General features: G+C 47.0%; 1 protein-coding gene across 1 annotated transcript in view; it reads right to left on the bottom strand.

Annotated features, from left to right (window-relative positions):
• NXN (nucleoredoxin) overlaps positions 1 to 15,771 on the bottom strand; it is a 98,806-nt gene extending 83,035 nt beyond the window's left edge. The window contains exon 1 of the mRNA XM_070944930.1: positions 15,415 to 15,771. Within this exon, the coding sequence (XP_070801031.1) occupies positions 15,415 to 15,771 (357 nt within the window). The remainder of the gene's footprint in view (positions 1 to 15,414) is intronic.
• Between the last annotated feature and the right edge of the window lie 3,973 nt (positions 15,772 to 19,744).

The following is a 19,744-nucleotide window of genomic DNA, read 5'->3' as shown; positions in this document are numbered from 1 at the left end:
GTGGACCTTGCAAAATCAGAACTGAGAACAGTTTACAGTTCATCCTCGACTTAACAACCGTTCGTTTAGTGTTTAAAAGTTACAATGGCCCGGAAAAAAGTAACGTTTTTCACAGTTATGACCGTTGCAACATCACTAGGGTCAGGTGATCCAGCCAGCACGGTTTAAGATGAATGGATTCCAACTCCCAGAATTCCCCAGTCAACCTGGTTTAAGAGGGGTGGACTTCCACTCCCAGAATTCCCCAGCCAGCCTGCATTAAAATGGTTGGACTTCCACTCCCAGAATTCCCCAGTCAACCTGGTTTAAGAGGGGTGGACTTCCACTCCCAGAATTCCCCAGCCAGCCTGCATTAAAATGGTTGGACTTCCACTCCCAGAATTCCCCAGTCAACCTGGTTTAAGAGGGGTGGACTTCCACTCCCAGAATTCCCCAGCCAGCCTGCATTAAAATGGTTGGACTTCCACTCCCAGAATTCCCCAGTCAACCTGGTTTAAGATGGATGGACTTCCACCCCCAGAATTCCCCAGTCAACCTGGTTTAAGAAGGATGGACTTCCACTCCCAGAATTCCCCAGCCAGCCTGCATTAAAATGGTTGGACTTCAATCCCCAGAATTCCCCAGCCAGCCTGCTTTAAGATAGGTGGACTTCAACTCCCAGAATCCCTCTGCCAGGAAATCCACACATCTTAAAGTTGTGAAGTTTGAAAAACTCTGAGCTTAGAATGATGGAGAATTTAGTTGGGAGTGAGGGGGAGAACTGGAAGGAAAGGCAGATGAAGAAAGAAAGGTTATTCAGAGGCAGATGACATTGGGAGGCAGAGAATAAGGCCCTCGTTAATTAGCAATTGCAATGTGCTAATTGTAAAGTGTTCTGTAAACAGCGAATCTCAGAAACTGAAGAGGACCCCACCCCATTTCTAATGAGTTCATTAAGAGGGAGGGAGGGAGGGAGGGAGGGAAGGAAGGAAGGAAGGAAGGAAAAAAGAGAAGAGGGGAGGAAAGAAAGGAAGGAAGGAAGGAAAAAAGAGAAGAGGGGAGGAAAGAAAGGAAGGAAGGAAGAGGGAGGGAAGCAAGAGGAACAGAGGGAGAGAGAGAGAGGAAGGAAGGAAGGAAGGAAGGAAGGAAGGAAAAAAGAGAAGAGGGGAGGAAAGAAAGGAAGGAAGGAAGGAAGAGGGAGGGAGGGAGAGAGGCAAGAGGAACAGAGGGAGAGAGAGAGAGGAAGGAAGGAAGGAAGGAAAAAAGAGAAGAGGGGAGGAAAGAAAGAAAGAAAGGAAGGAAGGAAGGAAGGAAGGAAGGAAGGAAGGAAGGAAGGAAGAGGGAGGGAGGGAGGGAGGCAAGAGGAACAGAGGGAGAGAGAGAGGAAGGAAGGAAGGAAGGAAGGAAGGAAGGAAGGAAAGGAAGGAAGGAAAGGAGAAGGAGGAAGAAAAGAAAGAGAAGGAAGAGGGAATTGATCCAATCTAAGGCACAGCACATTTTTTTAGGAATTCATTTCTTAAAGACTTCATATTTTTGTTTTAATATAGAATATTCTTGTAGCCGATTAAACCAAAAAAGCAAAACAGCGCTGAAAATACAAAGATCACAGCAAAATCCCAGGGCTTCTCTGCAAGCCAAAGACCCTGAAGAGGGAGCCCGTGCCAGATCCAATTTTCGATACGGTCCATAAAGGAAGTTATTAAAACCACAAAGCCTTTCTTTTCAATTCAGTAGGAGAAATTATATATATATATATATATATATATATATATATATATATATATATATATATATATATATATATATATATATAAAAGCAGTGCAACTGAAGCTCGAAACAGAGATGCAAAGAACGACGAGACCACAAAGCAATTCTTGCAAGCCAAGATTAACTATAATGACCAATGCTACCTAATTCATCTATTGGGACTACCTCTCCCATCTCTTGCAGCTGGGGATGATGGTGCCATCCACCAAAGGACATTGGCTATAATTCAACTCTACATCCCAAGGACCAACAGGTAGTCCTTGACTTAGAACTTCATTTAGCAACCATTTAAAGATAAATGGTCCAAAGTCACCCAGCCAGCTTCCTTGCCTAAGGCAGGATTAGAACTCCCAGTTTCCTAGTCAGAGGAAACTGGGAGTTCAAATGGCTCAGAGTCATCCAGCCGGCTTCTTTGCCTAAGGCAGGACTAGAACTCCCAGTCTCCTGGTGATTGGTCCAAAGTCACCCAGCCAGCTTCCTTGCCAAAGGCAGGACTAGAACTCCCAGTTTCCTAGTGATTGGCTCAGAGTCATCCAGCTGGCTTTTTGCCTAAGATGGGACTAGAACTCCCAGTCTCCTGGTGATTGGTCCAAAGTCACCCAGCTGCCTTTCATGCCTAATGCGGTACTAGAACTCACCATGTCCCATTTTCTAGCTTGGGGGCCTTAACCACTAGGACAAACCAGCTCTCTTCCTTTAAAGAAAACCAGGTTAACAGATAGGGCAACCCCCAAACAAACCAGTAGTGAGTTGCAAAACCCGTTTCTACTGGTTTGCGTGCGATGCTTCTGCGCATACGCGGAAGCGTCCGGCGCAGGTGAGCAGAGCCTCTCGCCACCGCCACCCCTTCGCAATTCCGAATTCCGCGTAGAATCGGCAGCAACCCACCTGTTCTGCCCCAGCTCCGGATTTCCGAGGATATTGACACACACCAACGGTCCTTATCAAATTTATTAAGTAACAAGAATAAACAAGACCGGCAAAGGTTGGCAACCAGCCCAGAAAACAAGATACGATAAGACACTCACTCTCCAAAATGCTCTGTAATAATTACACGTCATTTCCAGCAAGAAATTACTAACTGCGTGCGACTTAAATAGGCTAAGAGTGGCCAATTATCCTCAAGCCCTACTCTCGAGTATACCTCCTCCTCCTGAGTAGCCACTCCTGCCTTTTGGCAGCCCTGCGTGCCCGAGCATTGAGGAGAGGCTCCTCCACTTCGCTCTCTGCACTTGAAGGAGCCTCTGGAGGTTCTGAAGGCCCAGGCTGAGTCTCTGCCTCTGGCATCACATCCTCTTCGGCCTCCTCGCTGTCCGACGCGAGCACTGTCTGTTCAGGCTGCTGGCGCGATACCACACCAGCCTTCTCTTCATTAGGATCAACCACGATCCGCGCAGGCCGCTGGCGGGCCACACCACCACCACTGAAACAAACCCACATTACCAGCTCTCCATGCCCAAGATTGCACAGGGACAGCCAAGGCAAAGATTACCTCAAAACATAAAAGAGCAAAAAGCCATATATTTTCATGATGGCAGCCAGCCTTAAGGATAACCAAGCAGCTGCTAACCAGTATTCACACACACAGCTCACCCACAATCTCAGAATTTCTATATGGCCCCCCCACCCCCAAAGTCTGCCAGGGTCACCGAATTAAACCCCCGTCTGTACCGTCTGTCAGTCACAATTTGTCTAAAAGAAGCAGAACTCTTTTTTTTTTTTAAAGCAAGGCCCCATCTCGGAGACACGTCTGTCACTCGCCCATCGCCGCTACCTCCGATAATCCAACTTTTGTTGCGAGACGTTTGCGTGGCGCCTTCTTTTATTCCCCTTTCTCAGCCTTGGGAGATGGCGGCGGGGGGCGGGGGGTGGGGGGGAAAGGACAAGGCAGTTCGAAAAGAAACCCAACCGGACAATTTCAAAAGGGTCTGTTTGTTTCCCACCAAACTTTTGGGAAGAAAAAAAAGTACAAAGTTGAGAGAACCCTTGCCGGATGCCAACAGGGTGGCCCCGCCAGTCCTCGCTGTTCAGGTGGGTGGGTGAGCGTTTATTGCCTGCGGCGTTGCGAGACAAGTGTGCAAAGCCCATCTTGTCCTTCCACGCGGTAAGTCCTGCCTTTTGCCCCAACATTTGAGGGGAAACACGCACGGCCCCGAAACGAGAAAAAAGAAAAGCAGCAGGGCCTCACACAAGGACGCTCCATGGTTTTCACAGAAAATTATCTTCTCGTTTAATCCCCCCACCCCAAAAGGCCCTTGGCCACCCTGCAAAATGTGACAAGACAAATCCCGGCGTGAATTTTCTCGCCGAGATTCCCGTCTAACTTTTTTTAAATTTTGGCACGCGGAGCCGTCTGAACTCCAACCGATTCGCAGCCAGATTGCTCCGATGTCGTTTTTGATTCGGGAGGGAATCAAAAAAAAAAAATATCAGAAACCGCTCACCCCCCCCCAAGTCAGATATTATTTTTTTTAAAAACAAAAAAAGAGAGAGACTGGCTCCGAGGATTCTTTTAAAAGGGGGGGGGGAAATGAAATATTAATGAGCCAGCGGAAAAGAAACCGGCGCATTAGCAGGTTTAAAGAGGAATCAACGGAAGAGCCAAATGTTAACAAAAAATTAGGAAAATAGCAGATCAAAGAGAATTGATGAATAAAGCAAGGTTTTAAGACGGAGGAGGTGGCAAAATAGCTGGGTGCCATCACGAACGACAAATAAGAGCTGCGTGTCATTTCAAAATAAGGAAGTGGGGGGGTTAAAAAAAAGACTTGTTAAGTCGGGAGAAAACCCCAACTGTCAATGTTGGCAAGAATTTCTGTGATAAAAACGGGTGTCTTGCCTAGAAGGATGCTTTCGTTTCAGACAGTACAGTGACAACTTGACGTGCCATTTATACGCTGTGGCGGTTGGGAAACAACACCAAAAAAATAAAACAAAAACCATGAGTTAAATATAAGGCATGACAAGATCCAAAGAGGAGAAGTGGTTTTTTTTAAAAAAAGGTAAAGATTCCCCTCGCACATATGTGCTAGTCGTTCCCGACTCTAGGGGGCGGTGCTCATCTCCGTTTCAAAGCCGAAGAGCCAGCGCTGTCCGAAGTCGTCTCTATGGTCACGTGGCCGGCACGACTCAACGCCAAAGGCGCACGGAACGCTGTTACCTTCCCACCAAAGGTGGTGCCTATTTTTCTACTTGCCTTTTTTTACGGGCTTTCGAACTGCTAGGTTGGCAGAAGCGGGGACAAATAACGGGAGCTCACCCCGTTATGCAGCACTAGGGATTCGAACCGCTGAACTGACGACCTTTCGATCGACAAGCTCAGCATCTCAGCCACTGAGCCACCGCATCCCTGGGTTTCTTTTTACCTGGTTGGAAATTATATTTTGGAGGTGTTTGCTGTTGGGTTTGGAGGTAAAAAGAGGGTTTGGTTGAGAAATAGAAGACTTGGGGAGTTAGAAGCACATGACCGGAGATTTGGTTGGCATGGGTATTTGGGGTATGATAAAGTTAAGGTTAATGTGGATTTTAAAAATCGTTAGGATGTGCCATATTGACGATAGGGAATATTTACAAATCTAAGGTTGTGGGTTTCAGCACAATAAAAACATTTTATAGGCAAGAAACAATAGGCTAACGTGTCAGAGGTACTAGATTTTTGTCAAAGGCAATGCAAAATTAAATCAAGGGAAGAATTTGTGGCTGACTCGAATACAGTTTTCAATGTTTCTCTTATTTACTATTGTTATTTATTGATTAAGTTTGTATGCTGCCCATCTCACTCTGCAAAGGCGAGTCGGGGTGGCTTACAGTTGGAACAGTGGTGAAATGTAAAATTTGTTACTACCGATTCTGTGTGTGTGGTTTGATGGGGGAGGGGGGGGTAATGTGACTGGGTGGGCGTAGCCAACTTTTTTTTTTTTTTTACTTTTTTAAAGCATTTTTTTACCACCTATTCGGGCGAATAGGTTGTTAAAAAATGCTTTTAAAAGGTTAAAAAAAAGGCTCTGACGATCGTGCGGCACAGCTGTGATCGTCGGAGCCTTTATTTTTTACTTTTTAAAAGCATTTTTAGCTACCAGTTCCGGAGAACCGGTAGTAAAAAAATGCTTAAATAGTTTAAGAAAAAAGTTCCAACGATCGCACATTGCTCAGCTGATCTTCGGAATTTTTTTTTTACGTTTTTTACTACCGGTTCGGCAAACCAGTAGCCTTTTTTACTACCAGTTCAGCGAACCAGTAGCCTTTTTTACTACCAGTTCGGGTGAACCGGACCGAACCGGGAACATTTCATCCCTGAGTTGGAAGCATAAATATAAAAATATTAAAAGCACATTATTCTTAGAGTAGTGCAGATTTTGAAATAGAATTGGGGACAAATAGTGAAAAAGGAATTGCTTACAATGAATTTGGCTGATATTTGAAGTAGAAGAAAAAATATTCTGGTTATCACACAAATCAAACAATGGAAAAATAAGGGGTTGAAAAATTTGAAATTTAGACGATGTATAAAGATGAGAAATAAAGAAACAAATTTTTTTTTTTTTGCTTTAATTTATATGCCGCCCTTCTCCGGAGATTCAGGGTGGCTTACAATGCGTTAAGCAATTTATAAAATGAAGGAAAGTTAATCAACTTACAAGAGTTCATTTAGTGATTGCTCAAAGTTACAACGGCGCTGTGTTATGCAAAATGTTTTGAAGAAAAAAATTCAATTTTCTCCTCAATTGTTTTTATTGGGTATAGTTAAGGGTTTTTCAGTGGGTGAAACAAAATTGATATCGTATATGATGACAGCAGCTAGGTTACTGATTGGTCAATATTGGAAAAGGGATGATATGCCTACAATTCAAGAATGGACTTTGAAGATGGCCAGTTTTGCAGAAATGGCGAAGATATCAGCATACTTAAAAGATGCATGGGACTGGAAGAAATGGATAGATTATGTGCAGAATAAATATCAAAGTAGGAAGTATCAGATAGCTTTTAGCTGAATGTTGTGTAGAAATGTATAGTTTATAGGGGGCAAAATAGCTTATTGTTATGTAGAAATGTATAGTGCACAGGGGGGAGAATAGAGGGGTGGTAAAGTATGATATGATATAATGTGGGTGGATGGATTTCACCTTGGGGAAGTCATGGGAAGAGGGGAGGGTTTGGGGGGGGTTAGGGAGGGATGCGGGGGGGAAAATGGGGGAAACATTGATATTTGTAAAACTTTTTCAATTTAAAAAAAAAAAAGGTTAACAATGGCGCTGAAAAAAGTGATTTATGACCGCGTTTCACACTTATGACCGTCGCAGCATCCCCATGATCAAAATTCAGACGCTTGGCAATTGGCATCCCTGGGCCACGTGATCCCCTTTTGCGACCTTCCGACAAGCAAAGTCAACGGGAGAACCAGATCCACTTAACAACCGTGTTACTAACTTAATGACGGCAGCGCTTCACTTAACAACTTGGCAAGAAAGGTCGTAAAATGGGGCAAACATCACTTAACAAATGTCTTGCTTAACAGACATTTGGGCTCAGTTGTATTCGTAAGCGGAGGACTACCTGTACTGTCAGTATATGTCACCAGACAAACTATCTAGAACAGTGATGGCTAACATTTCGGCACCGAGTGGTCAGGGCCACTCTCCGGAAAAGCCAAACTTCCGGGTTCTAGCGTGCATGCGCGCCTGACGATCAGCTGGCTGGCACGCATGTGCACACCGGTTTTCGGCACTGCCACATGCCCAAAGGATAACTGATGATCCCCTTGAGGAGCACCCGGAGGCTCCAACTGGTGCAGAATGCGGCCACGCGGGTACTTATGGGGGCGACACTGCGCTCCCACGTAACACCTCTCCTGCGCGAGCTGCATTGGCTTCCGGTGGTCTTCCGGGTGCGCTTCAAGGTATTGGTTCTCATCTTCAAAGCGCTCCATGGCTTAGGGCCCGGGTATTTACGAGACCACCTTCTGCCACCGATAACCTCCCACCGGCCAATACGCTCCCACAGAGAGGGTCTCCTCAGGGTGCCGTCGGTCAGGCAATGTCGGCTGGCGACCCCCCAGGGAAGAGCCTTCTCTGTGAGGGCACCCGCCCTCTGGAATGAGCTACCCCCAGGGATACGACTGATCCCGGACCTCCGGACCTTTCGTTGGGCTCTGAAGACTTTTTTATTTCAGCAAGCCGGGCTGGCTTAAAATTTTTTAATTGGTTTAATTTTATGGGTAAGGGGTTTTAAATTGGGGGAAGCCAATATAGATTTAATTATGTTTTAAAGTATTTTAATGTTTATATTGTATGTTTTTTAATCCTGGCTGTTCACCACCCCGAGTCCTTTGGGAGAGGGGCGGTATAAAAATTTAATAAATGAAATGAAACGCGTGCCATAGGTTTACCGTCACGGATCTAGAAGGTATCTTTCAAATTTATATTCTAAATGTGAACAGGAAGAACGGAGATTCGCATGTTTGAAGAAGATGTAAAATAGCAAGAAAAACTTGGTTTTTTTTACATCCACCGATTCAGGGGAATTTAAAAGATTAATATACAATTAGACGAGACGTTTTTCTTTCGGGATCGATGGACAAAGAGTTGGGGGAAAAAAATCATGGAATTTTATTTTTATACATGATAACTGAAGCAAAATTATTGTATGCATAAAATGGGAAGATATAACAATACTTGACTCAGCCTTCCATCCTTTCTAAGGTAGGTAAAATGAGGACCCAGATTGTGGGGGCAATAAGCTGACTTTGTATAAATATATACAAAAGTATGAAGGCTATTGCTTAACGCATTGTAAGCCGCCCTGAGTCTCTGGAGAAGGGCGGCATATAAATCAAATTTAAAAAAAATATACCTATCATGGAGAAATGGATAGAAAAGATAAGAAACTTGCCGAGATGACTAAATTGAGTTCTTTAATAGAGAAGAGACATCTATGTTTATTGCTGACTGGAAAAACCCTCATGGATCTTTTTGCATAAAATAGGGGAAAAAATAAATTTATAATTTATACTTTTGAGGATTAGACAGCATAGATTATAGAAAGAAGAGAGTTCCGGTTTTAACCCCAGAGTAAGAAGCAAATTTAAAATTGTACCTATAACTGCTGTCAAGATTGAAAGCAGTCTCTTTTTTCTTTCTTTTCTTTTTCTTTCTTTTTTCACCCAAAAAACATCCATCCATTCATCATCCATCAATCTATCTATCATCCATCCATCCATCCATCTATCCTGTCTGTCTATCATATCTATCATCTAGCTATATCATCTGTTTCGATCATATTTATCCATCCATATCTATCTTTCTAACCATATCTATCTCTATCTCTATCGTGTGTCTTGTCTTCTGTCTTTATCTATCTATCTATCTATCATTTATCTATCTATCTAATCTATCACGTCTGTCTATCTGTGTTTATCTATCTAATCTCTCATCTCTGTCTATTTCTATTTATCCATCTCTCTATCTACTGCCTGCCTGCCTGCCTATCTATCTATCTATCTATCTATCTATCTACTTTGTATGTCTATCAATCTATCTATCATGTCTATATCTATCTATCTATCTATCTATCTATCTATCTATCTATCTATCTACTCTATCAATCTGTCTAATCTATTATCTCTATTTATCTATCTATCTATCTACTCTGTATTTCTATCAATCTATCATGTTTATCTCTATCTATCTATCTTTCTATCTATCTATCTATCTATCTATCTATCTATCTATCTATCATCTACTTATCTACTCTGTCTCTCAATCTATCTAATCTATCATCTCTATATCTATCTATCTATCTATCTATCTGTCTGTCTGTCTGTCTGTCTGTCTGTCTATCTACTCTATCAATCTATCATCTCTGTCTATCTCTATCTATCATCTATCTACTCTGTCTCTCAATCTATCTAATCTATCATCTCTATATCTATCTATCTATCTATCTATCTGTCTGTCTGTCTGTCTGTCTATCTGTCTGTCTATCTACTCTATCAATCTATCATCTCTGTCTATCTCTATCTATCATCTATCTACTCTGTCTCTCAATCTATCTAATCTATCATCTCTGTCTATCTCTATCATCTATCTGTCTATCTACTCTGTCTATCAATCTATCATCTCTGTCTCTATCTATCTATCTATCTATCTATCTATCTATCTATCTATCTATCATTTATCTGTCTGTCTGTCTTATCTATCTCTATAATCTCTGCCTGCCTGCCAACCTGCCTACCTACCTACCTATCAAATTTATTTGCTGCATATCCCTCTGTCATCCAACTCTGGGCAGCTTACAATCTGATAAAATGGTATTACAAAAGCTGAAAACGAACAATATGTACATTAAATAAATAAATAAATAAATACATGTATCCTAATTATTCTCTTTCAATCAACAGAAAGCCACTGGCTGTTTTTTCCGCTGCCAATTTATCCTGGCAACGGAGAAACCTGAATATGAAAAATAAAAAGAACACCTCCTAAAAGTAAAGATAATGAACAGTGAATCAAATTATGTACTTAAAAAAGTGGCAAGCTGCATCTTTGGCAGCATAATGCCTTAAGCTGGATTCGTCTCCCGACAGGTATGGGTACAGTGGGATGGATTGGATGACCTCTAGTGGGGAACATTCCCTTGATACAATTCTACGACTAAAATTCCCCAGTTTCCTCCAGCAAATTTGAACAACTTCCCCAAAACCCCCATCACATTTAAATGAAGCAAATAGGGGAAGAAGAAAAAAAAAGATACGAAGTGATTGCCTACACCTAGAAAAAAAACCCTCCACTTTTCCAAGCATGCAAAAGGGGGGGGGGGAAAGAGCTTACATTTAAGGTTTTGCGCTAATAAATTGTCCACATGGATCGGTCAGCTAAATGGAAGCGCTTTCCTGGAAAATTGGGAAGTGAAGCTCGCTGTGTTTTATTTTGGGGGGTAAAAAATGGATCGTTTTGGGGGCCTCCCAAACCTAATCTAAGCGGGGTGAGTGAGCAGAAGCAAATTCAATTTATTCGTTAGCAATTGAACAGATAAATAAATTAATAAAGCCCCGGGATCTAGGTTTTAAACCTTTTCCAGGCTCCTTCCGCAAATCCTTTGGGCTAACATCTGTCGCCAATTAAGAAATCAAACCAGATTTGATTTCAACATATTAAACAAGCATCTCCTTTTCTCTTCTGGAACTGCTAAAAGATTCAGCTGGCCTCTGTCAGCCCTCTTCCTTCAAACCCAAATCCTATTTTAGCAAGGAAAAAGCCAAAAAAAAAAAAAAAAAAAAAAGCTTTGCTCCTCACCCACACGAACCGTGCAATCTCTGAGCGTGTTTTGATCATTGTGGTTTCCCTCAATGAGGACTAGACACTTCTCCAGTTGAAATCCAGCAATAAATAGAACTTCCAATTGATTTCGCTGCTCAATTTTATATCAACGTGGCGAGGAAAAGCGACACAAGGAACCAAACGTGGGAAAGCTGGCTTTGCTTGCAAAACACACCCTGAAGAAGATATCTAAGATATCTTCTTTTATTATAAGATATATAATTTTATATAATTTCCCTCCCCTCCCTAACATTAAAGAAGCAGCAGGAAAGATGAAAAACAGAGAGAGAGAGAGAGAGAAAATCTTGCATTTGGAAATAAAAGGGCTGTTTCACCACGGGCTCAAATCTTACTTCATTCGTGCCTGAATTGCACCACAGGTAGTAGCATGCACTATGCAAAATCACCTTTGCATTAGGAATTAAATTAAATCAACAGGTAGCAAGTAACATTTTCCCACCCGCTTGGCCCGGCCCTTAACCCCCCAAGGAAATTCCGGATCCAGTTGTGCAGTGACTCTCTCAAGACGTGTCTCTTCAGCTCCCTGCAAATTTTTGACATATTTTTGATACGTGAGTGACTGCTGCCACGGCTATTTTAAACCACCCAAGCGCAAAAAGGAAACCTATCTCCACAAGCCAGGGCAGGTTGGATGCAGAGCAGGCTTTCTTAACTTAAAGGAGAGTTGGCGATAATATCAAGCTTCTAGACCTCACTGTGCGCGCGCTTCCTTGGCTCCCGTATCAAAAAGATTGTGCACAATTAAAAGAACAGATTTCTCGAAGTCGCTGGCCTGCTGTGATTGTAACCCAAATATTGGCACAATCCGGAATCCTGTCCAAATTACACACCGTTTTAATCTCCCCGAAGGGCTTAGTCGATTTTATAATGAGAAAGCCAAAACTTCAATGTTCTTCAATGCAAATTAAATATCTTTCACACAGATCCTTGCGATACTCAACACAAACCCGTGTTACTCCAAACACCTTAAAAATCAGTTACTGCGATAAGCCAAATTTCCTGGTTTAAAATTTCTCTTTGGCATTGTTTTCCCTTGGGACCAATTTCAATGAAAGAACGGCCTAAAAAGTCTTTGCTAAAACAAAGATAAAAATAAATATTCTTTTTTGTGTGTGTGGTTTTTTTTCAGCCGATAGTTTTGGGGGTTTTCTTTCCAAACCTATTTACACATCCCCAAAAGAAGCATCTCTTAGGGCATCTCTAAGCGTAGCAAATTTAATTTCATTTAATTCAAGCTCACTCAGAAAAAGGGCGCACTCATTTTTAAGGTCAGACTTATCAACATTTTTACGTGCCCAAAAAAAATAAATAAAAATCACTTGACACTAATTGTTCTGCCAAAATCGTGAAAATTCAATGTTTCAAATGCAAACCAGCTATTATTGGGGGTCTCTGATATACGAACACGGCTTCTGTTGAAATGATATATGTACAGAGATACACATTTATGAGAAGAAGAAAAAAAAAACAGCCCCACATACATGAACCTCCCCGTTAAACTTTAATCTGGAAATTCTGCCATGTATGTGCGTGTTAATTTATTGCAACCTAAACAAAGAGACACGCGTGCCATTTTAAAAATTAACAATGCATTATCTTGTGTTTACAGATCATAACACACCTCGCCCAATATACGACGTAACACGGGGCTGCGATCCGTAGCAATCTTTTAACACTAAGGAAAAAAAAATCTGCATTTTCTTATGACAGCCATATAGAAAATAACAAAAAATGAAAAGGATTGGAAGGTTTTTTTGGGGGTGGGGGAGGCTGTCTTGCATCCATCCACCATTGGAATTGAGCAAGATTAGGAATTCTGAACGGATGTAAATGCAGATTTATTTTTTTTTCCGCCCAGTTATGGCTGCTGGACAATGGCATCCACTACCCCGCCCTTCGCGGCTGTGAACCATGGGTTTCCGAAGCCAACGGGCGAGACAATCAAACATCGGTTCACCTTTAAATCAAAGAGGGTTAAGGAAGATCATGGAAAATAATAGAACCTAGATTTTTTGTTTTTTTTTAAAGGGAGAAAAAGCTCAATATTTCTGTTTTCTTGCAAAGCTTGCCTTAACCTCAACTGTTCCGACCAATTTTATTTTTTTTAAAAATGCCAATTTGGATGGGCTCCTTTGCAAAAGGGAGAAAACAGCGATGCGAATTTTTGCAGATTTCCCCCCAAAAATCCTTTCATGAAAAGGAACCCCAATTTGAACCCTCTTTTTCAACGCTCCCTTGTGTTGTTTTTTTTTGCCAGAATTAGGGCAGGTCCAGTTTGCAAAGGAAAGACCCCCCACCCCAAGAAACAGGATGCAGAATTATGATTATTTTTTTTTCCAAAAAAAAAAAAAAATCCATTTGATTGCCATTTAAGGAAAAGGGACTATTTAATAGGATCATTCGGGGGTCCCAAATTGGGGGGCAAAGGGGGGGAAATCAGGAGAGGGGGATTGCAATCTAGAACTGTTTGATTGAAAGATAGACCCCCCCCTCCATATAACCCCACCGCCCATTATGCAATTCCACCATAATCCCCCATCTCACTTTTTTGCAAAGGGTGAGTGGGCCATGACTGCAGTTTTCCTGGGGTCTTCCCCAGGGGAGGGGGCTTCCCCACCGGGAATGATGTCCCATTTTGGGGGGGGGGGTGACAGCCAGCTTTGTACCTCCCCACCGCAGCCCCCCCCCAATTATCCCGACACACACACACACACCGTTTTGCAAAGAGTGAGAATGGACTTCAGGGCAAAGGCACGGCGGGACCCCCACCCTAAAGGGGAGGGGGCTTCCCCACCAAGGTTTACGGGTTGGAGGGGCGGCGACAGTCAGCTTTGCATCTCTTTCTTCGCCCCCTCCCCATCAACCCGACCCCCCACTTTGCAAAGAGGGCACGGCCGGGACCCCCACACAATTCCCTGCATTTTAAAGGGGAGGGGGCTTCCTTTACAAGATCGGCTCTGGTTTTTTGGGGAGGGGGTGCGGGGCTGGTTGGCATCTCCTCCTCTATCTCCCCCCTGCCGACCCCACCCACTCTTTGCAAAGAGGGCCCAGATCCCCTAAGTTTCCAGCGCTCCGAAGGGGAAGGGGCTTCCCTGCCAGGATCAACTCCATTTTTTCTGGGGAGGGGGCTTTGCCAATCCCCTCCCCATGCCGACTCCTACCTTTGCAAAGACCACCCCCCAGTTTCAAGCTCTCCAAAGGGGAGGGGGCTCTCCCCGCGGGGGATCAACTCTGTTTTTCCTGGGGAGGGGGCGCCTGGTTGGTACAGCCCCCCTTAGCTTTGCAAAGATGCCCCCTCCCCTACTTTCCAGCGCTCCAAAAGAGGAGGGGGGGCTTCCCCACTGGAATCAACTCTGTTTTTTTTTCCGGGGAGGGGGCTCTGGACTGGTTCTCATCTCCCCCTCCCAGGCCGACCCCTTAGCTTTGCAAAGACGCCCCCTACCCTAATTCCCAGTGCTCCGAAAGAGGAGGGGGCTTCCCCACCAACTCCGTTTTTTTCCTAGGAGGGGGTGCCAGGTCGGTAAAGCCCCCCATGTGACAATCCCTTAGCTTTGCAAAGACGCCCCCTCCCCTAATTCCCAGTGCTCCGAAAGAGGAGGGGGCTTCCCCACCAACTCCGTTTTTTTCCTAGGAGGGGGTGCCAGGTCGGTAAAGCCCCCCATGTGACAATCCCTTAGCTTTGCAAAGACGCCCCCTCCCCTAATTCCTAGCATTCTAAAAGGGGAGGGGGGCTTCCTCGCGGGGATCAACTCCGTTTTTATTTTCCAGGGAGGGGGCTCCGGGTTGAGTCCTCATCTCCCCACCTCTCCCCCCTCCATATCCCGACCCCTATCTTTGCAAAGACGCCCCCTCCCCTAATTCCCTGCACTCTAAAAGGGAGAAGGGGGCTCCCCCTCCGGGATCAACTCCGTTTTCCCTGGGAGGAGGGGGCGCCTGTTTGGTGTAAAGCTCCCCCCCATACATATCCCGACCCCTATCTTTGCAAAGACGCCCCCTCCCCTAATTCCCAGCGCTCTAAAAGAGGAGGGGCGCTTCCTCACGGGGATCAACTCCTTTTTTTTTCCGGGGAGGGGGCTCCGGGCTGAGTCCTCATCTCCCCACCTCTCCCCCCTCCATATGTCGACCCCCACCTTTGCAAAGACGCCCCCTCCCCTAATTCCCTGCACTCTAAAAAGGGGGAGGGGGGCTTCCCCACCCCACCCCCGAGAGATGCCATCCACTCCGTCTTTGGGGAGGGAGGGGTCGCGGGGGCTGCTCCTCCAACTCCAACCCCCCCCCCACGCCCCCACCCCATCAGGACCCCCACCCACCCACCCCCTCCCTCCCTCTCACCTTCCGGCGCTTGTCTGCGAAGGGCAGAGCCAGCCAGGGCATGGCCCGCGTCGCCTCCTGCCAGCGCGGCTGCTCCTGCTCGGCCGAGACGAAGACGATCTCCAGGCGCTGCTGCTGGGACGGGGCGGCCGCGGCTCCTCCGGCGGCTCCGGCGGCGTCTCCTCCCTCCGGGCCGGGCTGGAAGCGGCCGTAGAAGGCGGCCAGGTTAGCGGCCACTTGCGCGCAGGGCCCCCCGCCGCAGTAGCCGAAGTAGAGCCCCACCAGCGAGACGCCCCTCGCCGGCACGGACGCCGTGGCCACCGCCGAGCCGTCGGGCGCCGCCAGCGCCTCGCCCAGCAGCTCGGCCAGCGCAGCCATGCCCGCCGCCCCCGACCCACAGGCCGCCGCCAGGGGGCGCGCGTGGGCGCAGGGCCCCGCGTGGCGATCCACGCCTCCTCCTCCTCCCACCCGGCCCCGCCCCGCCCCGGGAGACGCCCCGCCCTCCTGCGCGGAGGACACGCCCCCCCCGCTCCCTCCCTCCCTCCCTCCTTTTCCCCGCCCGCTCGCTCGCTAGTCGCGCGTCAGCTTGGTCGTGTGAACGCGGGCGGGGCTGAGGGAGAGGGAGTAGGAGGGGTTTCTTTGGAAGGGGAGGGGGCGGAGGGGAAGGTGGGGGGGGCTGGGTTGGGGGAAATTGGGGGGTATGAGGGAGAAAGGGGGGGGAGGGGGCTGAGTTGGGGGCTTTCTGTGAAAGGGGCGGGGGGGGAGTGTGTGTGTGAGGTGAATTTGGGGGAATTGGGGTCGTGTGAAGGCGGCTAAGTTTTGGGGTTCCGTTTGGGGTACAAAGGAGGGGCAGTGGAGGGTGAAGGGGGGCTGAGATGGGGAATTGGGGTTGTGTGAAGGCAGCCACTGTTGGGGTTCCTTTTGGGGGGCTATGAGGGAGAAGGGGGGGTATGAGGGAGAAAGTGGGGGAGGGGCTGGGTTGGGGGCCTTCTTTGAAAAGGGCAGGGGGTGATGAGGTGAATTTGGGGCCATTGGGGAATTGGGGTTGTGTGAAGGCGGCTAAGTGTTGGGGTTCCGTTTGGGGTACAAAGGAGGGGCAGGGCAGGGTGAAGGGGGGGCTGAGTTGGGGAATTGGGGGTCATGTGAAGGAAGCCACTGTTGGGGTTCCTTTTGGGGGGGTATGAGGGAGAAAGGAGGGGAGGGGGCTGAGTTGGGGGCTTTCTTTGAAAGGGGCGGGGGGGGGAGTGTGTGTGTGAGGTGAATTTGGGGACATTGGGGGAATTGGGGTCGTGTGAAGGCGGCTAAGGGTTCCTTTTTGGGGGTACAAGGGAGGGGCAGAGGGGAAGGTGATGGGGGCTGAGTTGGGGGGTTTCTTTGAAAGGGACGGAGAGGGGTCTGAGGTGAATTGGGAGCCATTGGGGAATTAGGGGTCGTGTGAAGGCAGCCACTGTTGGGGTTCCTTTTGGGGGGAGGTATGAGGGAGAAAGTGGAGGAGGGGGCTGAGTTGGGGGGTTTCTTTGAAAGGGGCGGGGGGTGTGTGAGGTGAATTTGGGGAATTGGGGTCGTGTGAAGGCGGCTAAGTGTTGGGGTTCCTTTTGGGGTACAAGGGAGGGATAGGGGAAGGTGGGGGGTCTGAGATGGGGAATTGGGGTCGTGTGAAGGCAGCCACTGTTGGGGTTCCTTTTGGGGCGGTATGAGAGAGAAAGGAGGGGAGGGGGCTGAGTTGGAGGGTTTCTTTGATAGGGGGAGTGTGTGTGAGGTGAATTTGGGGTCATTGGGGAATTGAGGTCGTGTGAAGGCGGCTAAGGGTTCCTTTTTGGGGGTACAAGGGTGGGATAGGGAAAGGGGGGCTGGGTTTGGGGTAGTTTTAAAGTGGCTGTGGGAGGGAGGCACAGGGGGAAGATGAGGGGGTGCACTGGGTTATGGGCAATCCCACCGCATTCATCTCCAGCTGGGGGGAATTTGGGTCGTGTGAAGGCAGCCAGTCTTGAGGTTCCTTTTGGGGGTTGTGAGGGAGAGATAAGGGAAGGTGGGGAGCATGGGTTGGTGTTTCTTTTAAAGAGGCAGTGCGAGGGAGGGGGAGACAGGAAGATGGGGGGGGGCTGGGTTGGTGGGACCACAGGCAGGCCCAGTGGCCAGCCAGCCAGCCAAGCTTTGGTTGTATGAATGTAGGCAGGGTTGGGTTTATTTTTTGGGGTGGGGCAGTATGAGGGAGAGGCAGACGGGAAGGGGGTGCTGGATTCCGGGAGTAATCCCTGCTCTTTCAGCTGCCAGCTAGTGGAGTTTGGGCCAAGAGGGTTGTGTGAATGTGGGCCATGTTGGGGTTGCTTTCGGGGAGGCGGCAGGAGGGAGGGGCAGGAGGAAGGTGGGGGCTGGGGGCAACACCCTGCTCATCCGCCCTCCAACTGGGGTTTTGGGGTTCTTTTAAGGGGTGGAATAGCAGGGTTTGGGAGAGGATCCCAAGTGCTCAGAGACCAGCCGGTCATGTGAACGCAGGCGGGGTTGGCTCTTTTGGGGGGTGGGAATGAGGGAGGGGCCAATGGGAAGTGGGGGGACACTCAGACACCGTGTTGGGGTTCCTTTTGTGGGGTGGTACGAGGGAGGGACGAAAGGGAAAAGACCCCTCTGGGGGGCAGCTCAGACGCCAGCTAGCCAAGGTTGGGTTGTGTGAACATGGGTGGAGTTGGGGTTGTTTGGGGGCGTCTGTGTGAGGGCGGGATACGGGGTGTGGGACAGCTGGATGGGGGACACCCCACACACTCATCCCCCAACCATGAGAAGCTTTAAAAATATTCAAATCCATCTTGATTACCCATTTACACTCAGTTGGTAAATCTAGATTAAGATTTAGCATTAAGATTAACAGAGTTGGAAGGGACCATGCAGGTCATCTAGTCCAACCCCCCAGCCCAAGCAGGGTCTCCTACATCTGCCTCTACCTAGGATCAAACTCACAACCTCCTGATTGTGAGGCAAGAGCTCCACCTTTAGGCCACAGCAGCTTAGAAATCCTGTTATAGTTTAGGGCTCTTCACAAACTTGCAACCTTAAGACTTCTGGACTTCAACTCCCAGAATTCCTCTGCCTGCATGGAAGTCTTACAAGCTGCCAAGTTTCTCCAAAACTTGGAGAACCCATCCCACCTTTACTTCCCCAAGCTCACAATATTTTTTTTCTTTCTTTCTATTATATACCCTCGCTAAAACAACCCTATAAGGTAGGCTGGCCAGAAGCGGGAGCCTTGGAATCCCCCGGTGCCTTTTTCGTGACTGTGGGTGGACTCGAACCCAATTCTTCTCTGGACTCGGTGGAAAAAGTTGGGAGAGAGAAGGTCTTGTGACAAAGAGGACTGAGCCTTGACTTCCCCTGTGTTTTGGTGGATTCTTGCACATCGTGCCAAATTAAGTCATTTTTTTTTTCAGGAAAGAGAAGAAGTTAATTTTGCCTTTTAGCCAAACAATGTTCATTTCCAACAAGGACAACAAACCAGGATCCAAGCAAACCTGAGTTTGTCGCAGCCCAAGATTTCCTCCATCCGGTATTCCGATATTACAAAACCATTCAAGTTAAACCAACTAGCAACTGGGTGCTTTGTGTTGTCTAAATATTGGAGGAAGTTGGGCTGTTTCATATGCAGGTTATCCTTGATTTACGACCACAACTGAGCCCAAAATTTCTGTCACTAAGCGAGACCATTGTTAAATGAGTTTTCTCCCATTTTACACCAGCAGTGGGTTTCACTTATTTTTACTACCAGTTCGCCATGCGCATGCTTGCCTTTTGTGCATACGCCCAGCCTCAAAAACGTGACTGAATAGGGCGGCATAGCGCCAGGACAGGCGGGCCCACCCATGATCTCCGCTACCGGTTCACGTGAACCGGCTGAATACCACGTCTGTTTTACACCCCTTCTTGCCACAGTTCTTAAGTAAATCATTGACATTGTTAAGTTATTAACGCGGTTGTTAAGTGAATCTGGCTTCCCGCGTTGGCTCTGCTTGTCAGAAGGTCGCAAAAAAGGATCACGTGTCACTGGGACACTGCAACCATCATAAGTACATGCCAGTTGCCAAATGCCCAAATTTTGACCACGGGGATGCTGCAACCGTCGTGTGAAAAACAGTCATGTCACTTTTTTTAAGTGCTGTTGTTACTTTGGTCACTAAAATGCTGGCTAGGGAATTCTGGGAGTCAAAGTCCATCTTAAATCATGCTGTCTGGGGAATTCTGGGAATTTAAATCCACCCTTCTTAAAGCATTCTGGCTGGGGATTCTGGGAGTGGAAGTCCATCCATTTTAAACAATTCTGGCTGGGGAATTCTGGGAGTGGAAGCCCACCCCTCTTAAAGCA

Source organism: Pituophis catenifer, unplaced genomic scaffold, assembly GCF_029215685.1.
Source record: "Pituophis catenifer annectens isolate HBS135680 unplaced genomic scaffold, rPitCat1.0.hap2 SCAF_1, whole genome shotgun sequence".
NCBI lineage: Eukaryota > Metazoa > Chordata > Lepidosauria > Squamata > Colubridae > Pituophis > Pituophis catenifer.
The sequence above is the reverse complement of the archived record's forward strand: the minus strand, read 5'-3'. Positions and strand labels throughout refer to the sequence as shown.